Genomic DNA, 23571 nt, shown 5'->3' with positions numbered 1-23571 from the left:
GACAAGTTTAAAAAATCTATAGCAAGGGGGGCAACGTTTAGCAGAGGTCATTCCAAAGAGTGGGACCAGCAACGGAACAAGCTTGATCCCCTCTGAGGTTCGGCTCAGTCCTCGGGAACCTCCTGTAGCGTACGGGTGGAGGAGCTCAATGAGGCGAGGTGGGGCAAGAGCATTGTACATTTGAAAACAAATACAAGTATCTTAAAATGTTACAGGGAGTTAGGGAAGAGAGGACAGAATTGGAGTTATGTGCTCCCTCTTACGTGCTCCAGTTCATAGGTGAGCAGCAGCATTTTGGACTAACTGGAAATGCTGGCTAACTTCAAAATAAAGTGTATTACAGTAGTCCAGCAGAGATGTAACGAAGGCATGGACTACTGTTTCTAAGCGCTGTTGAAAAAGGAGAGGCTTTACCTAAGCCAGCTGCCTAAGATGAAAAAAAGACAGATTTATCAATAGCACCAATTTGCTGATCCAATTTTAAATCATTGTCCAATGTAAAACCCAAGTTCGAGACTATTGGCTTTAGTTAGATAAGACGCCAGGGGACCCAAGTCAACAGGGTGGGATGTAAGGGTTACTGGGAGGCGGGTGTCCTCACTACCCGTCCTAAGTACAGCCCTATCAAGTTTGAAAAAGAAATAAAACAATTATATTATTTTGCAAGAATGGTTAACCTAAATGAAAAGTAGTATGGATTTGGGATTGAAATAACAATAAAAATGAAAATCTTCCAACATGAGCGTTTCCAGCCCATTTTTCGGGGTGCTCAAGAGCCCCTAAATTGAATCCCAGCGCCCCTAAAATTTAAGAGATTATATTGTTATTTTTTGCAATGTGTGTCATTTTTAAACAGGTTAGAAAGGTGTGTTAACATACAGTACATTGTTGAAACTGGTTCCATCGGGCTCTGAGCACCCGATTTGCACAGTTTCTGCCTTCCAGTGATATACAGACAGTAACAGTCGCTTTGTAAGGCAAAAACACCTAGCTTAAACCACAATATGTAGAACATTTCTTACCTCCTACCACTCAGTACCTTACTAACACTCTATCATCATTACCAGTCCTCATTGTTGCAGAATTTAATTGTAGATCATGATTTATGTTATGTAGGAGTTTGCTTTTTTTTCTGGCTAGGAAATGTTTCAGGTGCTCACAGACAGTACCCCTCTCCTCTGTTTGAGTTGGAATGGGAGAAGTGTTTTAAAGCAAAGATGCTCATGACAAGCTAACTTGATTGGATGCCTATGACCAAAATGTGTTATACTTCTCTTTCATAAACGTGGGAATGAAACTGCATGAAAATGCACAAAAGAGTTAAATTGATCTGACCTAGCCAGTAGCTCGGCCCCCCCAAACCTCTGAGCTAGAATCACCCCTGCTCTCAAATATTCTTTGGCTTTCAAAAATATGAAAGAAACGCCAATCTCTGGTGGGGCCAAAGTGAAAGTGAAAGCTCTTTGTATCGCTTCACTTTACATGACCATAAAATGAATTGTATCAAACCCAATCATGATCAAGGAGGGAGAATCTCAGCCTGGAAGGGGTAAAGGTTGTGGGGGAGAGCTCAAGAAAATAACACTGAGCTGAGCTTGTTAAGAAAGTACGGTACTCAAAATTCAGTCCTCATTTCCTCCATTGATCTCACGTTGGGAGTGAAACCAAAATGTTTGGCTTGTTTCAGCCAATTAAGCTGTGTGAGAGCCAATTGTGAAAGAGATATTGAGCGTCTCTTTGCTTAAAGTGCTTATTGTGTCGCTGCTTGCAGAGGGATCAATTGCAGCCTCTGTGATCGGATTAGCCAGGTAATCAATTCTGAACACTAATATATTAACAAGGTAATGTGCTTAGGAAGAGATGGCCCTGTCAAACAAATGCAAAACTCGACCATTCCCCGACAAAGTTAACACATACTGCACATTATGCATATGCAGCATACAGTCTTTTTTTTTTTTTTTTAACCATTCACACGCACACACCTAAACACAATACTCACACAAACCACTGCCCCTACCCGTGATAACGAAAGTTTTCATCTCATTAGTAATGATAACATCACACACTCACAACATGAAAATGTGCAGCAGCAGGTCTCTAGCATTTAAAACTGCCTGCAGTGCACAAATACTAAGACGTCACATCAACAATATCCGATCCTTCCCTGTGTGTGTAAACATTATCGGATAATATGGTTTGAGTCTGCCATATTGTGAAAAGACCACAGACAGGGACATCATCGCCCAAAACCCTTTAACATTTTATAAGACCTTGGGCCTGATTTCCCAAATGTTTGCACATAAAAAAAGGGCGCAAACGCGCAGATGTGGATGCTGATCTATTAACCGAACATGCTAAACTGCTGCACAGCTGCACCCAAAAATGGCATGATTGTTCAAAGATTAACATGGCATCGTCAAAGACAGCAAGCCGTTTTCAAAACTTTAGATTGGTCAATAATTTATAGAAATAACACCCATAAGTGTGGACTGACCAATGGTATAGATTTGCATAAAAAAAAAAAAATGTATTTACCACATTGTGACATAGGAGGTTCCAGCCTGACATCAGCAATGTGCAAATAAATGAATGAATGAATTCTGATGGATTTAAATCCCTGTTTGAAAGGCAGGTGCGGTGCCAGTGGAGCGCTTGCAAAATAAGAGAACACAGGTTATTCCACTCATGTAAACACTTTTGAAATGGCATCAAAAATTATCTCAATTTTGGGTCCGAAATGGACCGATCCACTACTTAGGTCAATTTGACTCATCTTTCTAAAAAAACAACCCAAAAATGGCAGGTTTTGTACAAAAAAACCCAAACAATGGATAGTTTTATACAAAACAATGCAAGGTAGGTCAAATTAACCCAATTAGTAGATTGATCCATTTTTTATCCAAAATTGTGTTATTTTGAACCCAACTATTTTTAGAGTGTATCCATCAATTAATCAATGCAATGTTGGAGCTTCTGAATGATCCAAGGGCTGACTTAGAGCCAGTCAGAGCCATTTAAATGCATTGACAATTAGTGATGACCTCTCCCCGAAGAGTTCCCAGGTGTGGGCTACTTAAGTTTAAAAATGCAATGTTATGCAGGATGGGCAATACATCATGTTGCCATATACTCAGGGCAAGTTTGCCTTAAAAGCGCACAGCCTAGTTCTAAAAGCTGCTGGGATGTTTCGTGAGAAAAAAAAAACAAAACATCACCACGGAGACGTCAAGCCGAGCTGCAGTCCTCCTCGCATGCAATTTCCTGATAAAGCGAAATGACTCACTCATCCCAAGAGAACTTGCTGCTCGTCTGAAGCGCTACTTGAACTCACTTTGAAAGAAGGAATAAAAATGGAGAATGTTGTACTGACATGCTTTGCTTGGAATATTCAAATTATTAACGCTTATCTCTCAAATCAAAGTTTAGCTTTGCAGGTGTTTTTACACCTGTTGCCAATAGTAGAGGTGGTTGTGTCAATAAATTTTTCCGGTTCGTCGGTCGTCATCGGCTGGGCGACCCATCCATCTTAAGCAGTCCTTCATTATTTCAACCTAAACTGTAATTGCCAGTAGTCACCCCACTATCGTTATCTTACCCGTACTTCAGTCATCACTAAATGACAGTTCGTCATCGTTATTTTAGGACAGTCAGCCAGTCCATCACTTTTTCCATCTTTGATTGTTATTAACTTTTCTAAATGATTTTAGGCACTTCTCATGTAACGTGATTACTGTATTCAAACAACACTTCACTTGTGAGTGCCTACAAATGCAGTAAACTGCAAATTGAACATGGAATTATTTCTCAAGTGATTAACAAATTATCCAATGGTTTCAGGTGGGCCTGCCGTTGTAATAGTGAAGAAATTGAGAATTGTCCATTTGCAGTAACTGAGCAACCAGATTATTCATGAGTCTTGACTATTACATTGAACAGTAATTGCATTAACAAATCATTTTTGTCAAGGCTGAAAATATATTGCAGGTATGTCAGCACATTTGAAGAAAATCATTTTAACATCCCTTGCTGTTTTTGACTTTAAGTTAATCATTTTTATGTATTATTGGGTTGCAACATAGCTGACCATATGAAAGCTGTTTACCAAATTACTCCGATAAAACCTGCCCATCTGGATAATTGAACATTAGTCCATTGCAAGCCGGGGAAAAAAACCCTGCCAAGCCAAACTCAATATTTACCAAGAAGGCTGTTGTCAACACTTCCCTGTTACTGTTAATCTCAAATATAACTTCACAAATGTGTCTGTGTTTGTTTTGTGTGCTTACACCGTACAAAAGAAATAGTTTACTTGTTTCAGCTAGTTCTGTGTACAGTACCGTAATTGGAGTAAATATTGATTGCACTCTCTTTCTATATACAGTAAAATCGAGTTATTGTTGTTTTATGATTTCTCCATCATACGCCACCCCAATAATTTCAAATTTGGAAAAACTATAAGGTGATTAAATGGACAAGATATTTGTTTCCACAAATGTATGGCAATTACAATTGAGGAATGGCAGCCTTTTTCAGGTATAATATATGACAGCCATTATAATTGTATCGGAAAAAAGAATACATGCACACGCACACACACATATACATATATGTATAAAACCTGCAAAATTATTGAATAAGCAGGGGCAGACCGCCAATGAGTGTTTTCTGATTATTTGACGCATGCACTTGTTTACATTCATCTTTTGTAGCTAAAGTTAAACAGGAGCCAAATACCTGGATCAACTCCTGACTTTTTTTCTGTTCCATTTGACCTCAGGTAACATGGGAATTATCTTCACCTGGTCACCAACCAATTGTGGGTTAACCAAATACTTTTTAGCCTTGGAAGATGGATGTACTCATGCATAAAATATATGTTACTAAATGTTAAAAACATTATTGTGAAACCTCATAAATTAAAGATGAGAGTATACAGTTATGTTTTGACCATTTTATTTTAAATCGATTGTAGTGATGTATAAAAGCAAAATGACTAAAAACGGTCACTGTCTTCGTGTTCTGGATCTAACTTGAAGAAGATGGTCAAAAACATCAAAAGAGGCACTCAGTCCTTCAATGGTGCAGCACAGTGGAGCATACACAGTAGCTAGCATGCCTGTAATACCTGAGATAGTTTTGTATTTTGAATTTGTCTACATGTATTATTATATGTGAATACATATTCATTTAAAGTCATAGAACAAAGGGAGAAATAGAGTGACTGCAAAATGTAATAACTCACATGAAAGTGTTGAAGAAAAAAAACCCATGCGAACATTGAATTTGTCAAGCATCATCAATGTTGGAGGGGATGACAGTATATTATTGTTTCATTCTCTTAATTATTAACAGTGGTTAACTTACTGTTCAGTTGCACCGGCATGACTGTTGAAAACACAAAAATGTTCATTAAAACAATGGCTGCTTTACCATACTTTAATTGATTTTCTTCAGAGAACGGATTGAGGTCGACTTCAGTATTCTGTATTCATGATTTCAAAAAGCTAAATTTTAAATCAGAACCAGGAAAATATCATGACAGTACATCCCATTACACTGGAAATCACTCATGCTACTTTAATAGTCTGAACTGTATCCCAAATTAAAAAGCATTAGATAACCCTCAAATGCGTTAACTACATAGAAAATAATATACAGTAATGCTCAAATTTCTGATAGAAAAAGAGATCATGTATTCTTGCTGAGACTGTGACGTTCATAATGTTCGCATATGAACATGACAAGCTACCATGTACCATGACATGTAAATATAATTCACAAGGCGATCCAGTCCCACAAATAATACCTTCATCAAACTATCCCTTGTTTCCTTTGTTAGTTTAATGTATTGGGGTCGGGGATGTGTTCCAAACTTCAGAGAAACCTTTTCGTGTGCGTGCCATCTGTCTGGCACATCAACAGACAAAACACGCAAAGAGAAAGTAAACAGAGAGACGCAACAGAGAAGCACAAGGGTACACAAGCAAAGAAAGAGAAGAGACCGCGAGGGATGTGGGGTGGGGTCTGGAGGGGATATCCAGACGTGGACTCACTCTCTATTCATGGATCATAAGCAGCCATGAGATTGGCTTGGAATACCAAACCCATAAATCTCCGTCTTGCTTCTCCCCACCCTTCTTCCATCGCTACAGAAGAGGTTTCCAAAGCAATAGAGAATGAGGTCAGAGGTCAGGTGTGGTCACAGGTGGGTGGTGGAACATAGTCTATTCTGAAAGAGTGATTCAACATAATCAGCTATTAATCGTACTCTACAAGTGGGTATGAGTGGCAAGATAACTAGTAATCGTTCGGACACGTTCCTTGATGTTGACGTTTATAGCATTAGACAATGGAGCTTGGCGTGGGGGAATAATGTGATAAGACAAGAATAAACTCTGTGTTGAGTTTGCCACATTATAGCATTGAGTCTGATTCCCAAGAAAATTCGGGAGGATTATGAAATCATGTTTGTTTGTATAACCCAGAATCCCAAAAGTCTCAAAGGGCTTCACAGGCCCGGACTCAGGGGCGGATCTATGTGGTGATCAAGGCTCTCTGGGCACCTCACGGGCCACCCTCATGTCGAGGGGAGTGTTTTGATGAATGTGATTTTGTGGTGCAGATAATTCATTCCGCCTCATGCCATTTCCACACGGTCATTACGAGGCACTTCGTTGCTCTGTGCTTAAGTGCGCTTGAGTGGAAAAACTAGCGCATCGTGATTTTTGTGCTGTTGCAAGCCTCGTTTACTTGTTTGAAAGTTTCGCAAATGGACACAAACGATTGTGGTGGCAGGTGGTCCAAGTGCCCATTTCCCAGCAAATATACTCTATTTATCATTGTAACATTTCAAATTCAAGCCCAAGAAATAACACATACTGGGAACGTACTGCAAAACTGTTACTGTACTTTGTACTGTACTGTTAATGTAAAACACACAACAAAAAGAATTACACACATTGTACATTTAAATAGAACACATTTGACCAGCAAATGCTGACAGACAAATCTTTACATATTATCATTAAGGTCCAGTCCCTCACCACCAATGTGAGTATATAGTGCAATCTCAAACATTTTTTTTTAAAGTTAAGTAAGTCAAATAGGATTCATTAAAGTTCTTTGTCATCACTGAAGTGAATAACTTTAAACGCTAAATGGCTCACCTATTTTCTGAAGCTGAGTCATGATTGGTTGTTATCTGATCCCTGAGCAACTGTGATGTCATTTTCAGTCGACAGAAGTGACAAAATGGCCGCCCCCCGAGATGGAGAAAAACGGGTGGCTTTTACTGCTTGTAAACTCATATTCCACAAATATTATAAATTCCGCAATATCAATCATAGTGCCATGTTTCGACTAGTGGGCCTGCATAGAACATATTTTTGAAAAGAAAATTTTGGGGTTGACTTCCGCTTTAAGGCCTATGAACACAACCAAATCAAGATCAAATGGCAAAAGCTTCGGAGTGGAGGTCACACGGGACGGCATCTTTATCAAATATAGCAGACAGTGGGGGGATGGGTGGAAACTGAAGGCAACAAACAATTATAACAAGATTAAGATTAGGACACACAAGGTTAAACTGGAAAATACATTTAATTAGAAAACATGGCTTAGGTTTGTGTGAATGCAGAGGAGAGGATGAGCGCCAAACATATCATTTGTTGCTGTCAGAGTTATAAAATAAGCAGAGAAATTGAGGAAAAGTGCAGTTGCAGTGTTTAGCTTTCAAATGCATTTTAGAAAGAAAATCAAAAGCCTTTTTTACTGTTTTTAGGAGAAACAGGAGGGAGGAATAACAAAAATGTTTGCTCCCTCGTACTCTGTAATTCCCTTTTTTCTCCAGCTTCAATCCAGAGGAGATGCTGTCCCGAAACACTGCAGAAAAATGCCATGCAGGTCAGCTCTGAGGATGTGCCAGAAACGCTTTTAGAAATCTGAAGACAGGCCGTCAATCCCTGATGTGCATCACATGCCATCTGCTGGACTGCTGCAGTCAACTCACCCAGAATCAACGTCTGGTCTGGTCTGCTGAGGAAACCTTCTCTTCGACACACAAAGCTGCACTCCTATTCTCTGAAAAAGTTACTGCATGACTCCTTATCTTGCTTGTGGTATTCATCACTCCACCTGCTGGTAGTTTGAGGCAGCTCATCTGTTTACCTTGGGTTACTATCTTCTCCAGGTTGACGAATAAGATAGTTGGAGCATCCATGCCTTTAAAGTGAAGAAAGCGTGATCAGCGCTTTCTTCACCCTTTCCTGCAAGCGGGAGGTTAGTTTGAGCTACTTTTTCCCTAAAAGCTGACTGGTGATAGGGTTTGCATTGGCTTTCTTCAATAGTTCTTTATGCTCAGCTACAGATGTTGAACAGCTGTTTTTATTTGGCCAGTGGAGTGAGATGTATACTGCTGACAGAACACACAATTCTGGGCGTTTCCCATCTCCCACCACACTTTCAATGAGCTAAGCACTTATTTCTCCATTATTCCCCCCAAAAAGTACTGACAAAAGGTGTTATCACGCAATAATTTGTTGATAAACTGCCAGTAGGACTTGTTCTTTGTCTTGGGGAGGTGAATAATTTTACATTCACTCAGTGGTCAGTGGCTCGAGCCGGGGACAGAAAAATTTCAGAAAAAGTCGGCCTTATATATGGTGTCTGGTGTTGAGACTTTTGAAGAACTTCTGTCTCTCACCCAGGAATACTGTTTTGCTTGTGGATGTTTTGCCCTCCATGAGTCAGTTGTGTCCGGATGAATACAATGACTTGATTGAGTGATGATTGTGGGTGAGTCGCCTCACCTTCCTGTGGTTAACCGTACAATTGAAATAACCGCCAATAATTATTTGTTGCTCTTGGCAGCGATGGAGATGGTTTGCTAACAAGGTAAAAAAGGTAGTTCAAAACACTGCTGGATTATATAACCCAGTTATAGTTGACTGTAAAAGTAAACACACAACACAAAGAATGACACACTCTAATGTATGACTTCATTTTAGAAAGATTGCCAGTGCTAATGCTTGTATTTGATGGGAAATCATGTTGACCCACTAAAAATCAAGGAGTGATAATCCTTAACAAATATTCACAAAGTAATTGTGTTTATTATTTTTTTTCTATAATTGCCCAGCCTTATTAGACATCATTCAGAATAACAACGTACTTTGCTTGAAGCATTGATTGGTGAGGGGACATGTTGAAAATGATGGGGTACGTACATGGCTACAATCATCTCTAAGGCTTTAAAGGGGAAGTCAATCCCAAAATTTTCTTAACAAGAATAAGTTCTATGCAGTCCTACTTGCCAAAACACGGCATATTGATATCGTGTGCGGAATGTGAATTAAGCAGTTGAAAAATCCACCTGTTTTTGTACATATCAGGGGGTGAGCCATTTTGTCACTTGCTATTGACTGATGATCACATCACAGTTGCTCAGGACTCAGATAGCGACCAATCATTGCTCAGGTTCAGAAAACAGGCGAGTCGTACATTAAAACCACACAATTTGCTCTCTGGCAAAAGGATATACAATGCTAAAAACTGGAAAAGATTTGTTTTAAATGTAACGTCCACTTTTGCGAAAAATTGGTCAAGACCCTGGGGTCACACTTGATCTTGTGAAATTTTATTTCTTACACTTATGTCTCGATTTTATCAAGACTGAAATAATCAATACAAAATTAATATTAAAAAAAGTATGATGTTGGTTGTGACTTGCAAACATTGTGTTTCCATATTGGCATCTTTACACAACAGCGAACGGATGTTCCTATTATGGAAATGAGCATCCATGTATATCACAAAATAAATGACAAAACCAAAATGTAGCGCTGAGACCCTCTGCTGGGCGATTCAAACAGTACATCAACAAACAAACGTAACAAACAGTGTAATCACTCAAACAATACAACGCTACTATGAAACAAGAACGTATGAAGTCTTTTATTTTGAAGTTACAGTAATCCATTTAACAGATTAGCATTTCAGTGACAGACATTGGTTGTTTCATTGGCGTCAAAGGTTGATGCATAAATAATCAGTAAGACTGTCAGGCCGCCATGCGCGCGTACAATGTCTGATGACAAACGCAAAAATTCAGAGGATGATGATGACGATACTGACAGTGACAGCGAGTCGGTTGGCCAAACTTCATTTTTCAGCACATGTCTGACCAGTTTCTTTAACGGTAAGGTTTACTTTTACTGACCTTTCACAATGCAGATAATTACGCGATTGTATGGAAAATACATACATACACTACGTATATCTATTTATCTATCCATCCATCTATCTATCTATCTCTCTATCGATCTATATTTGTTTCAACCTACGCTGTACGCTAACCTACGTTTTTTTTTTTATTAAACATTTTTTAATTAACATTTTGGACATCACATGAATGTTTGAAAAGAATAATAATAAAATTAAATAAATAAACATGTTAGGGGTCCAAAATAAAAACTAAGACACATTGCAAACATTAAAATGAAAACACGATACAGTACCCTCGCGTCTCTGGCAATGAAGTGACGTCATCTTTAATTGCCGTACCGCGAGATGACAAGATGGAGATGTCTCCAAACATTTGTCCCGTTCTCGCTCCTCCTTTTCGTTTCCGGGTGGGATCAAGGGCGGACTCGGTATCAAAGACCGAGGAGGTACACATAAAGAAATGAGATATGGTCAGAAACTCATGGACCGTAGCGGAAACCACACACACGATGCCAAACTTCCGTCGCAGATTGATTACGTATTTTTGTTGGGGATGTTGTAACACGCCTCGAAGAATGTAGTTCGAGTAGAATAAATTTCCCAATGCCCATTGACTTTGTCATTGTGGTCAATCAGCGGGTTTCGCATGTCGCGCGTTGCATAGGTGGATGTCAAATGATGTTATTAATTAACACGCTTCATATGTTGAGTATCAGAGTTTATTACCTATCTTAGCATAGCATTGTAACTCAGTTGCATTGCTCAACAGTGTTGACAGAGATGTGTCAGAAGGGAGGCAATTTTGTAAGTCCCAACTTTGTCTCGCATCAAAGTTGAACGCGTCTTCGTTTTCGTTTTTTTTTTTTTTTTTAATACTGGGTGAGATAACCGTTTCTCCAAGTAGATTTTCTTCGAAAGTCGCGGTGCCTGCGAAGCATTCGCAACATGTTGAACATTCCAACCCAGTCGTTCCCTGCGCCCAGTTCCCAGCAGCGGGTCGCTCGGCCCGGCGATTCGGGGAGAACCAAGGTAACAAAGACACACAATGAAACTCTTTTCGATGGTACACATTTATAGGAAATATGGATGATGATAAATCATCCTTACGTGTATGGCTGTCCTTAAAATTGTAGGTTGCCTTGAAACCAGGCCACAGTCTTATGGACTGGATTCGGTTCTCGAAAAGTGGAAAAGATCTAACCGGATTGAGGGGGCGTCTGATTGAAGTTACCCATGAAGAATTACAGAAACACAACACCAGGAATGACTGCTGGACTTGTATACGAGGTAAGCATCCGCTGGCTGTCGTGGCAGATGTCAATTTGAGTACGTTTGTGGTAAAGATTGGGACTGAAAGGACCTAACGTTTTAAATTACTTTGAATTGGAATGACAGGAATGGCTTCACATGAACCTATTGGTTCACCAGCCACTGTCACTAGTGGTTTCCCATAGTTACTGTTCACTCGACATTTCACTAGTCACAATTTTGTTATTGGATAATAGGGGTTATGCGCAACAAACTTTCACATCGGGTAAAACAGGTTGAAGCACTTGAACATTACATATAGTAAAGTTATTCCCCACAACGGTTCAGGATTAGTGGACTGGCTGTCTTCACATCTGAGAAGATTGTCATGGGGAATGGGATAAATGCACGTGTGGCCTTTCCTCCTTCAGTTATTTTCTGTTCACTTCAGTTCTTTCTTCATGCATATACAGGTATAAGAGCCACAGTGGCACACACAATCAAAGTACAAAATCTTTGCATGAAAAAAAATCTGAAAATAAAACATGCACAAACTACTTGTACTGCTTTGTAAAATTGTTTAACATTGACCCTTAACATCTGCGCCTTGACTGATATCATTGACACTGATACCTGAATTAACATCTTATGTTTGTAGGCATGGTGTATAATGTCACCCCCTACATGGATTACCACCCTGGTGGAGAAGATGAGCTGATGAAGGCAGCAGGCATAGATGGCACTGACCTCTTTGACCAGGTGTGGGCGTTTTAAGATGAGTGTTAATGTTTCTATTTAAAATGGCAATGCATGTACGGTATACATCTTTGTGCATGTATTACCATTACCTAAAAGTGTGTTAAATACAGTACTGTAGTTGGTACTTGGGGCTCGACTTTGACATAGAATTTTAAGCTGTTGCTGATTAGACTCAACAAAGAGTGGTATGTCCACAGGTCCATCGGTGGGTAAACTATGAGTCCATGTTGAAAGAGTGTCTGGTGGGCAGGATGGCTACAAAGCCCAACACGGCAATTAAAGGTATTTTCAATACTGTAGACTAGAGGGATTTGTAAGAATACCACCTTTACAGTGATGATAATGCTCCCGTTTTTCACTGAGGTAAGTAATTCAGTGTTGTAGAACTGCATGGTATCTTGGTATGGAAATTGATAAGAGGTTCGGGTTTTTGAGACATCCTTTTTTTTTTTTTTTTTTTTTAAGTTTGACCTATAAAAGCCGTTGTAATTTATAGTTCGGGTCTTTAAGGAAAAAAATCAACTTATTGCTGAAACGAACCCTTAATTCATACATTTTATTAAATATATTACTGTATTATACATTATTGTTATTATACTATTATAAATATTAAGAAATCTGATGTGCTAGAGAAAAAATGAGGGCAGATTCGGAATCTGCGCATTTCTTTGAATTAAATAATTGTACACATCTTACACATTTTGGCAAGTTTTGTGGGTTTATGAGCACAGGTGTACTTCATATATTAATTTAAAAGGGAAGACAAGTCAACTATATTCTTTTCAAAAAGTTCTTTGTACCCCCACTTTTTGTGATTTGTGTCACAATTAACAAAAGCGTGTTTTGAGCGCAGCAGACATGAAGAAGAAACAGGTAAATAAACGAACAAGAAGTGTGCACACGACATGAGAGTGTGGCATTCAAATAAATGACCAGTCGCCTCAGTGCAGATTATGTTGTGCATACTAACCTGATTAAACACCTACGGATGGATACATAGTGTAGAAGTTAAAGAGTTCCCTGTCTTTGACGTGCTGTAACTACACTTAAGACACTTTTGTTGTCAAGGGATTGAAAGGTTGATGAAACTATAGTATGCAACTTCCCCATGAGGTGAAGCAACCTCACAGTAATTTTGGTTTCATCTATTTGAGTATTAGATTGCATGACAAAACCAATGAAATGTTGTTTTTTAGTCAATATGGGTACAAACTAATTAAATAAATCACATCTGACAAAGCTGAGTGAAAATGGATACAATACTGGTGATCATTACCCATCAGAAATCAAAAGCAGAAAAAGTAATGTCATAGGCAAAAGACCCAAAAAAATTGTGTTTGTGTTACTTATTTTTGTAATGTTTGACCCCCCATTTTCTCCTCAGCAATGATCCCACCACCTCAACCAGTCTTCACCCCCTCCAACCAAGTGTCTCCTCTGGCTGTCAAAGACTCTCGACCTCGGTAGAAGACATTTACAATAGAAATAAAATCAATAAACCTGTCCACTGATTTTTTTTTCCTTCTCTTCTGTCTCAACTGTGTGTTGTTTGCGCAGGTATGACTGGTTCCAAACTGCAACAACGGTTCATCTGGTTATTTATACTCAAAGGAAGGTAATTACTCATCTGCTCTGTCGTAGGTCAACAAAAATCAAAACGATCAATGAATGATCAAAAGCAGAAATGTGCCTTTTTGAGAAGAAATGAACTCATTTTCTGTAACTTAATATTGAAACACGTAAAAGTTGTTCTTTACACCCTTTCATGCATGGATTATGATAACCTAACTTATGGTAACCGTTCATGTTGGAGTCGAGTAACTTTGGAATAGTTGTCCACAGTGGTGAGTCCAGTTGTGAGTCGGATGCCGTCTGAACTCATACCATGCCGAAAGTCAATCGGTATCTACGTACATGGACACAATAACCTCTCCATTGAGCTTTTCCCAATCATAATATGGGCCAGACACATGCTAGGGACATAATATTGCACATGAATTGTATTTCCTGAAATATAACTGAAACGCGGTCTTCAATGATTACATAATGATTGCTTACATGACCTTCAAATTTCTTAACAAAACTGAGGTTCTCCTTCTCATCAAAGGATGCTGCCCTATAATCGGGGTCTCCGTCAACATTATCCCGTCTTAGATACGTTCTCATCTATGTGACTTTTGTGGTGAGAGAGATGTGGCAGAAACACATTGTCAAAAATCCTTTCTGTAGAAGTCATTTTGGGTTGGGGGGGCAGAACCAAAGCACAAATGGCACCAAGACAATGGTTCAGTTGTTCTTGTGCTACTACAAGTACAGCTGTTAAGATAAGGCCCTAAAGCTTTTTGACTATTCGACATTTGCTTGTTATTTTGACCTCAATATTATCATTTGTAGACTTTTGGCACTGTTGTTGTTGTTGAGTACCGGTATTTTGAAGTACTAAATGTCAGGAATAAATGTACCGCTATATTTATTGATGAAACGATGACGACCAAATAACGGAAGCAGGAAATCAACCGCAATGTAGCAAAAGCATGTAAACTTGCCAATAGGTGATTGTCCTATTAAAATGGCGTTTCTGCCAACAAATTTCATGCACAGAAATGTCACGTGCCACGAAGCTCTGACCTCAGGAGTCAGACTTCAAATAGATGCAAAAGGATGCTTATTTTTATTTTTTTTGTAATGCGTTCTTGTGATACTACCCTTAGATACCCAACTCTGGTTGTACTGTGGTTGATCTTGACACTGGCGTACTACGAGTAGAAGTGCTGCTTGGGAAAATGTCCTACATGGTACATTTACGTGAGTAGATATGGCTGTTGGAAAATGTGTATACTGTTGGTTTTTTTTTTTTTCCTCATGCAAAAACACATTTTGTCATTTCTTTCAGTGTGTTGTAAAGGGAGTTGTCAGTGTTAGAAATGTGTATGGTTAGAACATGTGGTTCTCGGTCAAGTAAAATGATTAGCCCACCGAAATCTTAACATATTACACTCTTTTAGTGTACAAATATGCTCATTGTCCCAAGTATATGTTCTGAAATCTTGTATATTCTGTTGTTTTAGGTCTTTCAGAAAATGTTGATGGAGACATTGCTGGTAAGATACCTTAAGTTGCTGAAACAATCTGAGCTTCTAAAGCCCATTTAAAAGCTTGTCACGCCAAACAACAAATGTAAGAACCTTACAAGTAATAGAAACAGCTTAATCAACCAAATTCCGGGTGGGGGGCCTGGCTACACACAATTTCAGCATGTGACACTTTATGTTTGTTAATGCCTAAGATGTAGTATGCATATACTTGTTGATGGTTATTATTTGAGTTTTATACAAGGAATATTTCGTTTTTGAAGTATTAAAATGCACATACAGGTGTATACAGTTTTTAAATATAGATTATTGGTGAATTTAAGTTGCTTTAACATAATATGACTCTTTTTATTACCGGTTTTAATGTGTTATGTGCAAAAAACCTAAGCATGTGTGCTATGGAAGGAAATTAGCCATGTTAATAAATGTTACTCAATATGAGCAGCTTTCCAACACGTCCACTATGTATGTAAAAGTAATTCACGTAAGATATAGTAAATATTGTAGGCTCCACTCACAAGTTGAATAAAGTTGACGTAAAAAAGTCAATATTTTATTCAGAATGATAAAATTGTTTTGTTTTACTTTCCTGACTCCAGCCAGGTCAGCATTGCAAATGAAAATCTGTTCTCAATTGCCCGACTTTCATAGATAGATAGATAGATAAAGGCTCAACTTAACATTTCCACGTCTGTGGGCATAACACTAAATAACAATACTGTAAAAACTGATAAAAATGATTAAAAAAAAAAAAAAATTCACCACCATAGCCGGGGTTCAGTAATTTGTCTTGTTTTTAATCTTCCACTGTACTGCCATTTTGTCAACAGTTCACACTGCCTTCTCCGTGGGAAAGATCCAGGTGACCATCCACAAGCAGGCAGAAGGAAAATGGTCAAGTTTTGGTCAGCCTTTGGAATTCCACAATACATTTTTAAGCAAAAAAGACAGAGGTGAGCTAAAAGTTTGTAGAAACATGCATATATTTCCAATTCCCGTTATCCTCTTTAGTTTGCGGGTCCGCTGGAGCCTTTCGCAGCTGACTTTAGGCAAGAGGCGGGGTACACACTTGACTGGTCATTACAGTATTCAATCACAGAGCACATGCGGATAATCATTGACACTCACATTCACATCTGTTGACATTTTAGAATAATTGAATACAGTGGATATAAAAAGTCTACACACCCATGTTAAAATTTTTTTGTAATATAAAAAAATTAGACCATGCTAGTCATCACTTCAGAACTTTTTCAACATTGTGACCAACAGTATCAGTATAATCTTTATAAGTGAGTTGGTAAAAAAATGAAATCTGTGGCACACAACGGTCACCATTTAAAGTGCATTTGAGTTGTCTCACAAAATAAAGTTCAATTGCTCTTGTAGGCGTTTCCTAACGTGTTTGTTGTCACATCAACAGCACAAGCTGTTGTCCACTTAGAGCTTCCACCGCTACAATATAGAGGGATCTCATTGACTATGTTTATTGTTTACATGCAGTCAATATTCAGGTTAAGGTCAAAATTCAGGAATAACCCGTTTACATGTGTGAGTAGACAGTTACTCCCGTATACTTGGTCATTTGTACTATCAATAAAACAGTCAAGTGAGTCAATTAAGTGCAGCAGACATGGTCCTCATTTGTTCAAATCACATCAGCTAATGCTGGATATAAAACACCTTTTTTTTTTCTTTTTTTTTTTTTTTGCAGCTCTTTTCTTTCGGGATTGTGTGTTGGTGTCCAAGACTGAGGTGAACCATAACACGCATGTGTTTCAGTTGCAACTTCCACGTGGGACTGTCATGCATGTGCCTGTTGGGAAACACGTCTACCTCAAATCCCTCATTCAAGGTACCCCAAAAAATGTGTTCTCTGTAAAAAAAAAATAAAAAATGTATTTCTTGTTTTTGATGCGCATTAGTTAACATCAAACAGAATAAATTAAGTTTTAATAGCCATGAAGAATCTAAATAAGGATCCTTTCATGTGTAAGAGATAGTCTTGACTAAAACCACCTAAGGACACCATCTTCTCTTTCAGAGAAAAGAACAGAAAAATACCCCAATCAAGCTTTCTTTCCTATTTGAAGATTGAACTTGTGTTTGTGCTTCATACAGACACAGAGGCGGTGCGACCATACACCCCAGTCGAACAGGGCCTTTCAATCATCCCCAATACCTCCGCAGAAAAAACAGACCTCTACCTCATGATTAAGGTTTATCCCGATGGAGTACTGACTCAACATCTCAATAGCCTATGCATCGGTAAGTCTTTTCCATTTCACTTGTGGAGGCGTGAGTGATGAATTTACACCTAAAACCTCAATGTTTTGCATATTTTGACATTTGTTGTAAGGCAACAAACAAATCTGTCATAAAAATAAAAATATCCATGAAAGTGTCCTCAGTCATTACACTAACGCTGCTCTTTTCCAGCAAAGCAAGCCAGCAATTAGCGCAGCTATTCACCAATCACAATTAAATATCAAATGTACGCACGTGTACTTTTATGAAAGCAAGATCGCTCTTTCTGTATTCTCCCATCTCGAAAGGAGATGATTAGGTGCTGTTTTGTTTACTAAAGGGCTTGTGCAAAGTTTTAAAATCAGGAGTGCTAATAATTGTGGAGCACATGATTTGATGTAATAGAATTATTTCCTCATGTGGTATTTATTCCTCAGAGGTCGTGGGTTCGATCCCGGCCACGGCCTCCCTGTGTGGAGTTTGCATGTTCTGCGTGGGTTTTCTCCGGGTACCCCGGTTTCCTCCCACATTCCAAAAACGTGCTTGGTAGGTTAATTGGACACTCTAAATTGACCCTAGGTGTGATTGTGAGTGCGGATGTTTGTTTGTCTCTGTGTGCCCTGCGATTGGCTGGCAACCAATTCAGGGTGTCCCCCAACTACTGCCCGAAGACGGATGGTATTTATTCCCACTGAATGAATATATTGAATTCAAGTTTGTGTTTTCCTCTGTTTTTTGTTTTGGTCCGATATTATTTAGAAAAAATATGTATTTTTTAGATGCTAAAGAAAACAATTTATCCCACGGGTGTCAATACTTACGGAGGGCGCTTTATGTGGACTATGACCCTTCTCTTAATGACTTTATTTTGTTAAACGGCATTCATTTCATAATGCTCAGTGAAGTCAGTTTTTATCCTACTAACAGTTTTAGTGATGTTCATTGTAGCTTTGTTTGCTGTATCTCTTTAGGTGACCATGTTTCTGTTAGTGGTCCAGAGGGTACCTTCAGTCTCCGCCCCCTCCGTGATACCGCGGTTCTCTACCTTTTAGCAGCAGGAACAGGCTTCACCCCAATGGCTCGTCTCATTCGAGTGGCCCTACTGGAGATTACCGCCGTCAGGTCTGTTTAAAAAATAGAAAAAAAAAATTAATTAGACCAAACAGCAGAGTCGCACTTGACCCTTTTTTTGCCCGTCCGGCTGCGACCCCCCGGCCATATTCATAAAAATTGTCGGCCCCCGCCTTGTTCTGCCCCCCCCAAAAAAACAACAAAAAACGTGCATGATGCCCCCGCGGGAGAGATGCTAATGGAAGAGGTTTATTTAAAGACAAATAGCTGGCTAACTTACTATTCAAACCCGCTGTGGACACGCTTCAAACGTGCCACTTAGTCACGTACTTAACCAGCTGCGTGTACTAACTTCCATTGCGAGCCCTGGGGTTGGTTTTGTCGTATTGTATAATTATCTATGTCCAACAGACGATAAGTCTGCAAGCATTCAACAAGTTACTTATTTTCCACACTTCCCCTCCTTCACACTTCCCGGCCTTCAAAAAAAAAAAGCATGCCAGCAAACCACTACACAGCAGTTTTGCTACGGCGTATTTCCGGAAGTAGGAAAGTGCGTGATGTGCCATACTTGAGTGCTGCGAGCAGCTTGAATATACCCACGGACACAAGTTGTTTTGAAAGAAGCCTGAACAGAAGCCTTTCACCAAGTAGGCTGAGATGAAATTTGGCCGCCTCGCGAGCACGTCACACGAATGAGGGCCGATTAGTGGGCCGGACTAAAATCCACTTCCGGCCATGCTTAGTCCAGCCATTTAAAAAAAAAAAAAATTCACCCCCCACCCCTCCACCCCAAAAATGGGCATCCGGCCGGGCCGGAGGGTCCGACCGCTCCGGCACAGGGACGGACTGCCCAGCTCTGCCAAACAGAATTACATTCATGTTCATGAAGGAGATATGTTCTGACCACATCTGTTTGTGTACATCACCAGGAAAACCCAGTTGCTCTTTTTTAACCGACGAGAAGAGGACATCCTGTGGCGACGGGAACTGGATGAACTAACTGCTAATGATGAAAGGTACTGTATTAAGTGTGTTACAAGACTTCTTGACACTGTCAAAAGGTATAAAACTTTTTGTACACTTCAGTGGTGTGCATAAAGTGTTATGGTGCTGTTGACTCCTAAGCGGTAAGACACATTGGATGATAAACAATTTTTTGGGAGTTTATTTTATGGGTCATTTAAGACATGGGACAGTAACAGAAAGCGATCACAAGAGGAAGGTTAAAGTGACTTGGGCTGTTTAAAAGGCCACTTATTCCAAGTTTTGAATAATGTCATTATTTGCTTTAAAAAAACCATTTTTTTCAAGAATATGTTCCCAGCAGGCCCACTAGTTGTAAAACGGCATTCTGATTAATAGTGCGTTTGTGCAATATGAGTTGAGAAGTCATTTCTGTCGACTGAAAATGACATCACAACTAGGGATGCTCCGATTGATCGGGCAGCGATCATGATCGGCCGATTTTAGTGAAAAATTACGTGTCGGAGTATTCGATCAAAGCCTTTTATTGCCGATCAAAACATCCGATCACCCGCAGCTGATGCTTGGCTGCCGCGAGACGAAATGGCAAAAAAGATGATTTGTTTAATACACGACGACATCCCTCCGTCCAAAAGCATCACCCGCGCGAGCGAGCTACATTGACTCCAATTAAAACGCTCCACCAGAAAGGCTCCCTAACGCAGCCGCGCCTGCGCTGTGAGCAGAGGGGAGGGAGCATGAGCTGCGGGTGATCGGATGTTTGGATCGGTAATAAAAGGCTTTGATTGAATATTCCGACCACCGCAGTTGGTGTGAACATAGCATTGTCTGCTGTGTGCGTGGAGTTTGCGTCTTGTAATACTGTATATGCCATGAAAAGGTACCTCGCGCGGGGAGCATGGCCAAAATTTTCAACACAACCAACTTAATCCGACATTTGAAGAACAAGCAATTGGGAGACTATGGTGAGTTTACGAGGCTCACTGCATTGAATAAAGTCAAGGCGGACACAGCGCAGTATAAGTGGCATTAATGCCACAGGGAGACGCATTGTAGGTCACTTGTGGGCAACAGACCCACTATATCATTTATAATCCATAAAAAGATTAACAGTGACCATAAATAAATGGAAAAATATACAGATATCCCATGTGAACGGTATCGTTATCGGCCAACCTTACTCATGCATGTTCGGTACCGGTATCGGTCTCATAAAACCTGATCGGAACATCCCTAATCACAACTACCCAGGGTTTAAGGAACGACCAATTCCAGCTCGCCTGCTTTCTAAAGCTGAGCCGTGATTGGTCGTTACCTGAGCCCTGGGTAGTTGTGATTTTCAGTCAACAGAAGTGACAAAATGGCCGCCCGCAGAGATGGCTAAAAATGAGTGGATTAACTCTTATTCCACAAACGCAATATTTATCACAATGCCTTGTTTCAACTAGTGGGCTTGCATTGAACATATTCTTGAAAAAAATATGTTTGGATTGATTTCCGCTTTAAGGGGGAAACATATTTAAATTGGCAATCAGATTTTGGGGGGATAAAATATGGAATTTTATTTTATAGAGCCAACTCGAGTAGCAACTTGTACTATGATTACGTACTGATGAGAAAAGGAATCGTATGACATCCTCAGAATATTTGTGTTGATGTGACTCGGTCAGGTTCCAGGTGGAGCACATCCTCTCGGAGCCAAGTGAAAGCTGGACTGGCAGGAAGGGCCGTGTGGACGAAGCAATAATGAAGGATTTTCTCAGTAGGACGGAGGGATCAAAGTGCTTTGTTTGTGTATGTGGCCCCACACTCTTTACTGAGCAGACAGTCAGGTATGTAAACGCTTGAAAAAAAAAAAAAAAGATATTTGAATGACGTTCTGGGTTATTTTGTGATTATCTGGATGAGGCGCCGTTGCATTCTTGAGAGTTTTTTTGGTTGGCCAATCTCTCCTGGGAAGGCTCACCAACAGGCTCTTTTTAAAAAAAATTTTTTTTATCTGAATCATCGATTAATCGACAAATAAAACAATCATTAGCATCCCTAAATAAGGCCTGTGAAACTGAACAGTTTTTTTTTCAACAAAATGTCTTACTTACAACACTACACGACTGAGCCAGCGAGACCAAATTTGTGCTTTTCTTAATTCCCATAAAATTGTGGGGATTTTTGGTAAAAGAACAGTTATTTAGAAAGGTTTGACCCAAGACACAACTCATGACAAGTCAGATTGCTAGCTACACCTTTCTTGTTGGCTAGTTGTAGTTCAATGATGAAAAATTAAGCATATATAATATCCTTGATAGTTTGTGGAAAAATTAAATAATTAATGGGCAGAGCGGCATAGTGTGTAGGAGATTAACCTGATTTTACTTTCATCTGTCAGGTTGTTGAAGCAGCAAGGCTTCAGTGAAGAGGAGATCCACGCCTTCCAGGGCTGATGTGCTCTGCTGAAAACCTGCAAAGACTGAGCGTGCCTTCAAGCGGCAATCAGACTTAACTTTCATTTATACCAGACATTTACAGTGTGTGTGAGAAGAGGGCATTCTATGCACCAAAGTTGTGAGGATGTGAACTCTTTCACTGCCAGCTGCTTTCAGAGCAGCCAACCCCATGTTGCTAGCTGTTTTAGACCATTTTGACAGATTTTTTTTTCCCCTCCCAACACCCTCAGAGTATTGTTTTCTAAGATATATATCAGCAGTAGACAATAGGTTACTTTCGCTGAATACACCTCAAGTGAATTAGATGCATTTTATTTTTTGCTTTAGTGACACATCTAACAGCCGAACAGTGGTTTCCTTCTGAAAACCATTCTCAGGGCATTGAATAGATTGAAACGGGACTGCTCTGTTAAGGATCTCTGAGTAGGCTTCATCATTTCATGCAGTACGTCTTGGTAAGGGCTGCACCAGCCTAGTTTGGTGCGGCAAACCCAACAATTTAGCCTGAAATTAGAGGCACACACCAACCAGAATGTGGTCATTGGGGGCGTTCCTCCAACTTGGAGCATAGTTGGGTTTGTTGAAGTCCAATTGTGCTGCAAAAAAAAAAAGCTTAGGTCATTCAAGGCCTGCTTGCTGGCCCTGTGAGGAAAAAAAATCAAATTAATCACAGTTGCTAATATTGTTCAAGGTATATCTCCCAACGCTATCGATTCTGAAGGCTTTGGACAGATTATATTAACATGGCAGCTCATAGGCGCTACCCGATTGGACATAAAATCTCACATCCACACACAGTACATTACTGGAAACGGTAGCGCCAATAGAAACGCTATGAAATGAGTACTGTTGGCAATAAATGAAAATCATTATCAAAGATATTAGACTGTACGTTGTAAATATAGGTCCGTCCTTTTGATAGGCAAGCAAAGAAGTCATTGCTGGCCTGGATCATTCACCACTGTTGAAAATCATTTCCTACCACTCAACAATTATGCACAATTTTTTATCTGCCATCAGAATCCCAATAAAAATTGTTTAGCATTGTAATGTGACAAAATGTGAAAGTGTTCAAGGGGGTATGAATTCTTGTGCAAGCCACTGTATACTTTATCTAAAGATGCGAATTGAATTTTGTGTCAAGTTTATGAAAAAGTTGTAAATGGTATTGAAGACAGAAGATACGAATGATTGCAATTATGTTAACTAGGCAAGCACGGAATCTGTTTCAGCCCATGGAGGGTCTGTATGCGCTAGTTGTATTGATTCTGAGGCAGATGGACATGAAACTGCTGTGGAAAAAATGCTATGCTAAAACAGGCTGTCCTATCCACCCATCTCATTTATTTTTGTATGGTAAAAAAAATTCAGCCCGATAGTACCAGCTGTGTCAGTTGGTGCCCAATAAAACATGAATGACCTCAAACCAGTCGAGTGGTTTCTTGGAGTTCTGTGCCGACTTTCTCTTCCAAAAGTTCAATCATGATAAATCACACTTCTAC

The 23571-nt window shown here is 39.6% G+C and overlaps 1 protein-coding gene across 3 annotated transcripts; it reads left to right on the top strand.

Moving 5' to 3' along the window:
* The first annotated feature begins 10029 nt into the window (after positions 1 to 10029).
* cyb5r4 (cytochrome b5 reductase 4) lies at positions 10030 to 23495 on the top strand. 3 transcript variants are annotated; one of them, XM_086039017.1, is made up of 16 exons: positions 10030 to 10195; positions 11126 to 11250; positions 11355 to 11508; positions 12128 to 12228; positions 12426 to 12510; positions 13613 to 13691; positions 13786 to 13843; positions 14940 to 15033; positions 15297 to 15329; positions 16151 to 16273; positions 17035 to 17175; positions 17442 to 17588; positions 18539 to 18689; positions 19571 to 19657; positions 21296 to 21457; positions 22012 to 23495. In XM_086039017.1, the coding sequence occupies exons 1-16, from the start codon at positions 10081 to 10083 to the stop codon at positions 22064 to 22066; spliced, it is 1710 nt and encodes a 569-aa protein (XP_085895143.1). In that variant the 5' UTR covers positions 10030 to 10080; the 3' UTR covers positions 22067 to 23495. The 3 variants fall into 3 exon arrangements, with proteins under 3 accessions (XP_085895143.1, XP_085895145.1, XP_085895144.1); XM_086039019.1 differs by lacking the exon at positions 10030 to 10195 and adding an exon at positions 10231 to 10667; XM_086039018.1 differs by lacking the exon at positions 10030 to 10195 and adding an exon at positions 10709 to 11025.
* Positions 23496 to 23571: the final 76 nt, after the last annotated feature.

Source organism: Filicampus tigris, chromosome 8, assembly GCF_054856515.1.
Source record: "Filicampus tigris isolate MCC_2025a chromosome 8, RoL_Ftig_1.0, whole genome shotgun sequence".
NCBI lineage: Eukaryota > Metazoa > Chordata > Actinopteri > Syngnathiformes > Syngnathidae > Filicampus > Filicampus tigris.
Note: the sequence above shows the minus strand (reverse complement) of the source record. Positions and strands in the feature narration are given on the sequence as shown.

What these genes read in the sequence shown, in the direction of transcription:
- cyb5r4 (XM_086039017.1), top strand. Translation starts at nt 10,081, where the DNA reads ATGTCTGATGACAAACGCAAAAATTCAGAGGATGATGATGACGATACT. An exon ending in CTGCTGGACTTGTATACGAG is followed by an intron (nt 11,509 to 12,127) that starts GTAAGCATCCGC and finishes TTATGTTTGTAG; the next exon opens with GCATGGTGTATAATGTCACC. An exon ending in GTCAAAGACTCTCGACCTCG is followed by an intron (nt 13,692 to 13,785) that starts GTAGAAGACATT and finishes TTGTTTGCGCAG; the next exon opens with GTATGACTGGTTCCAAACTG.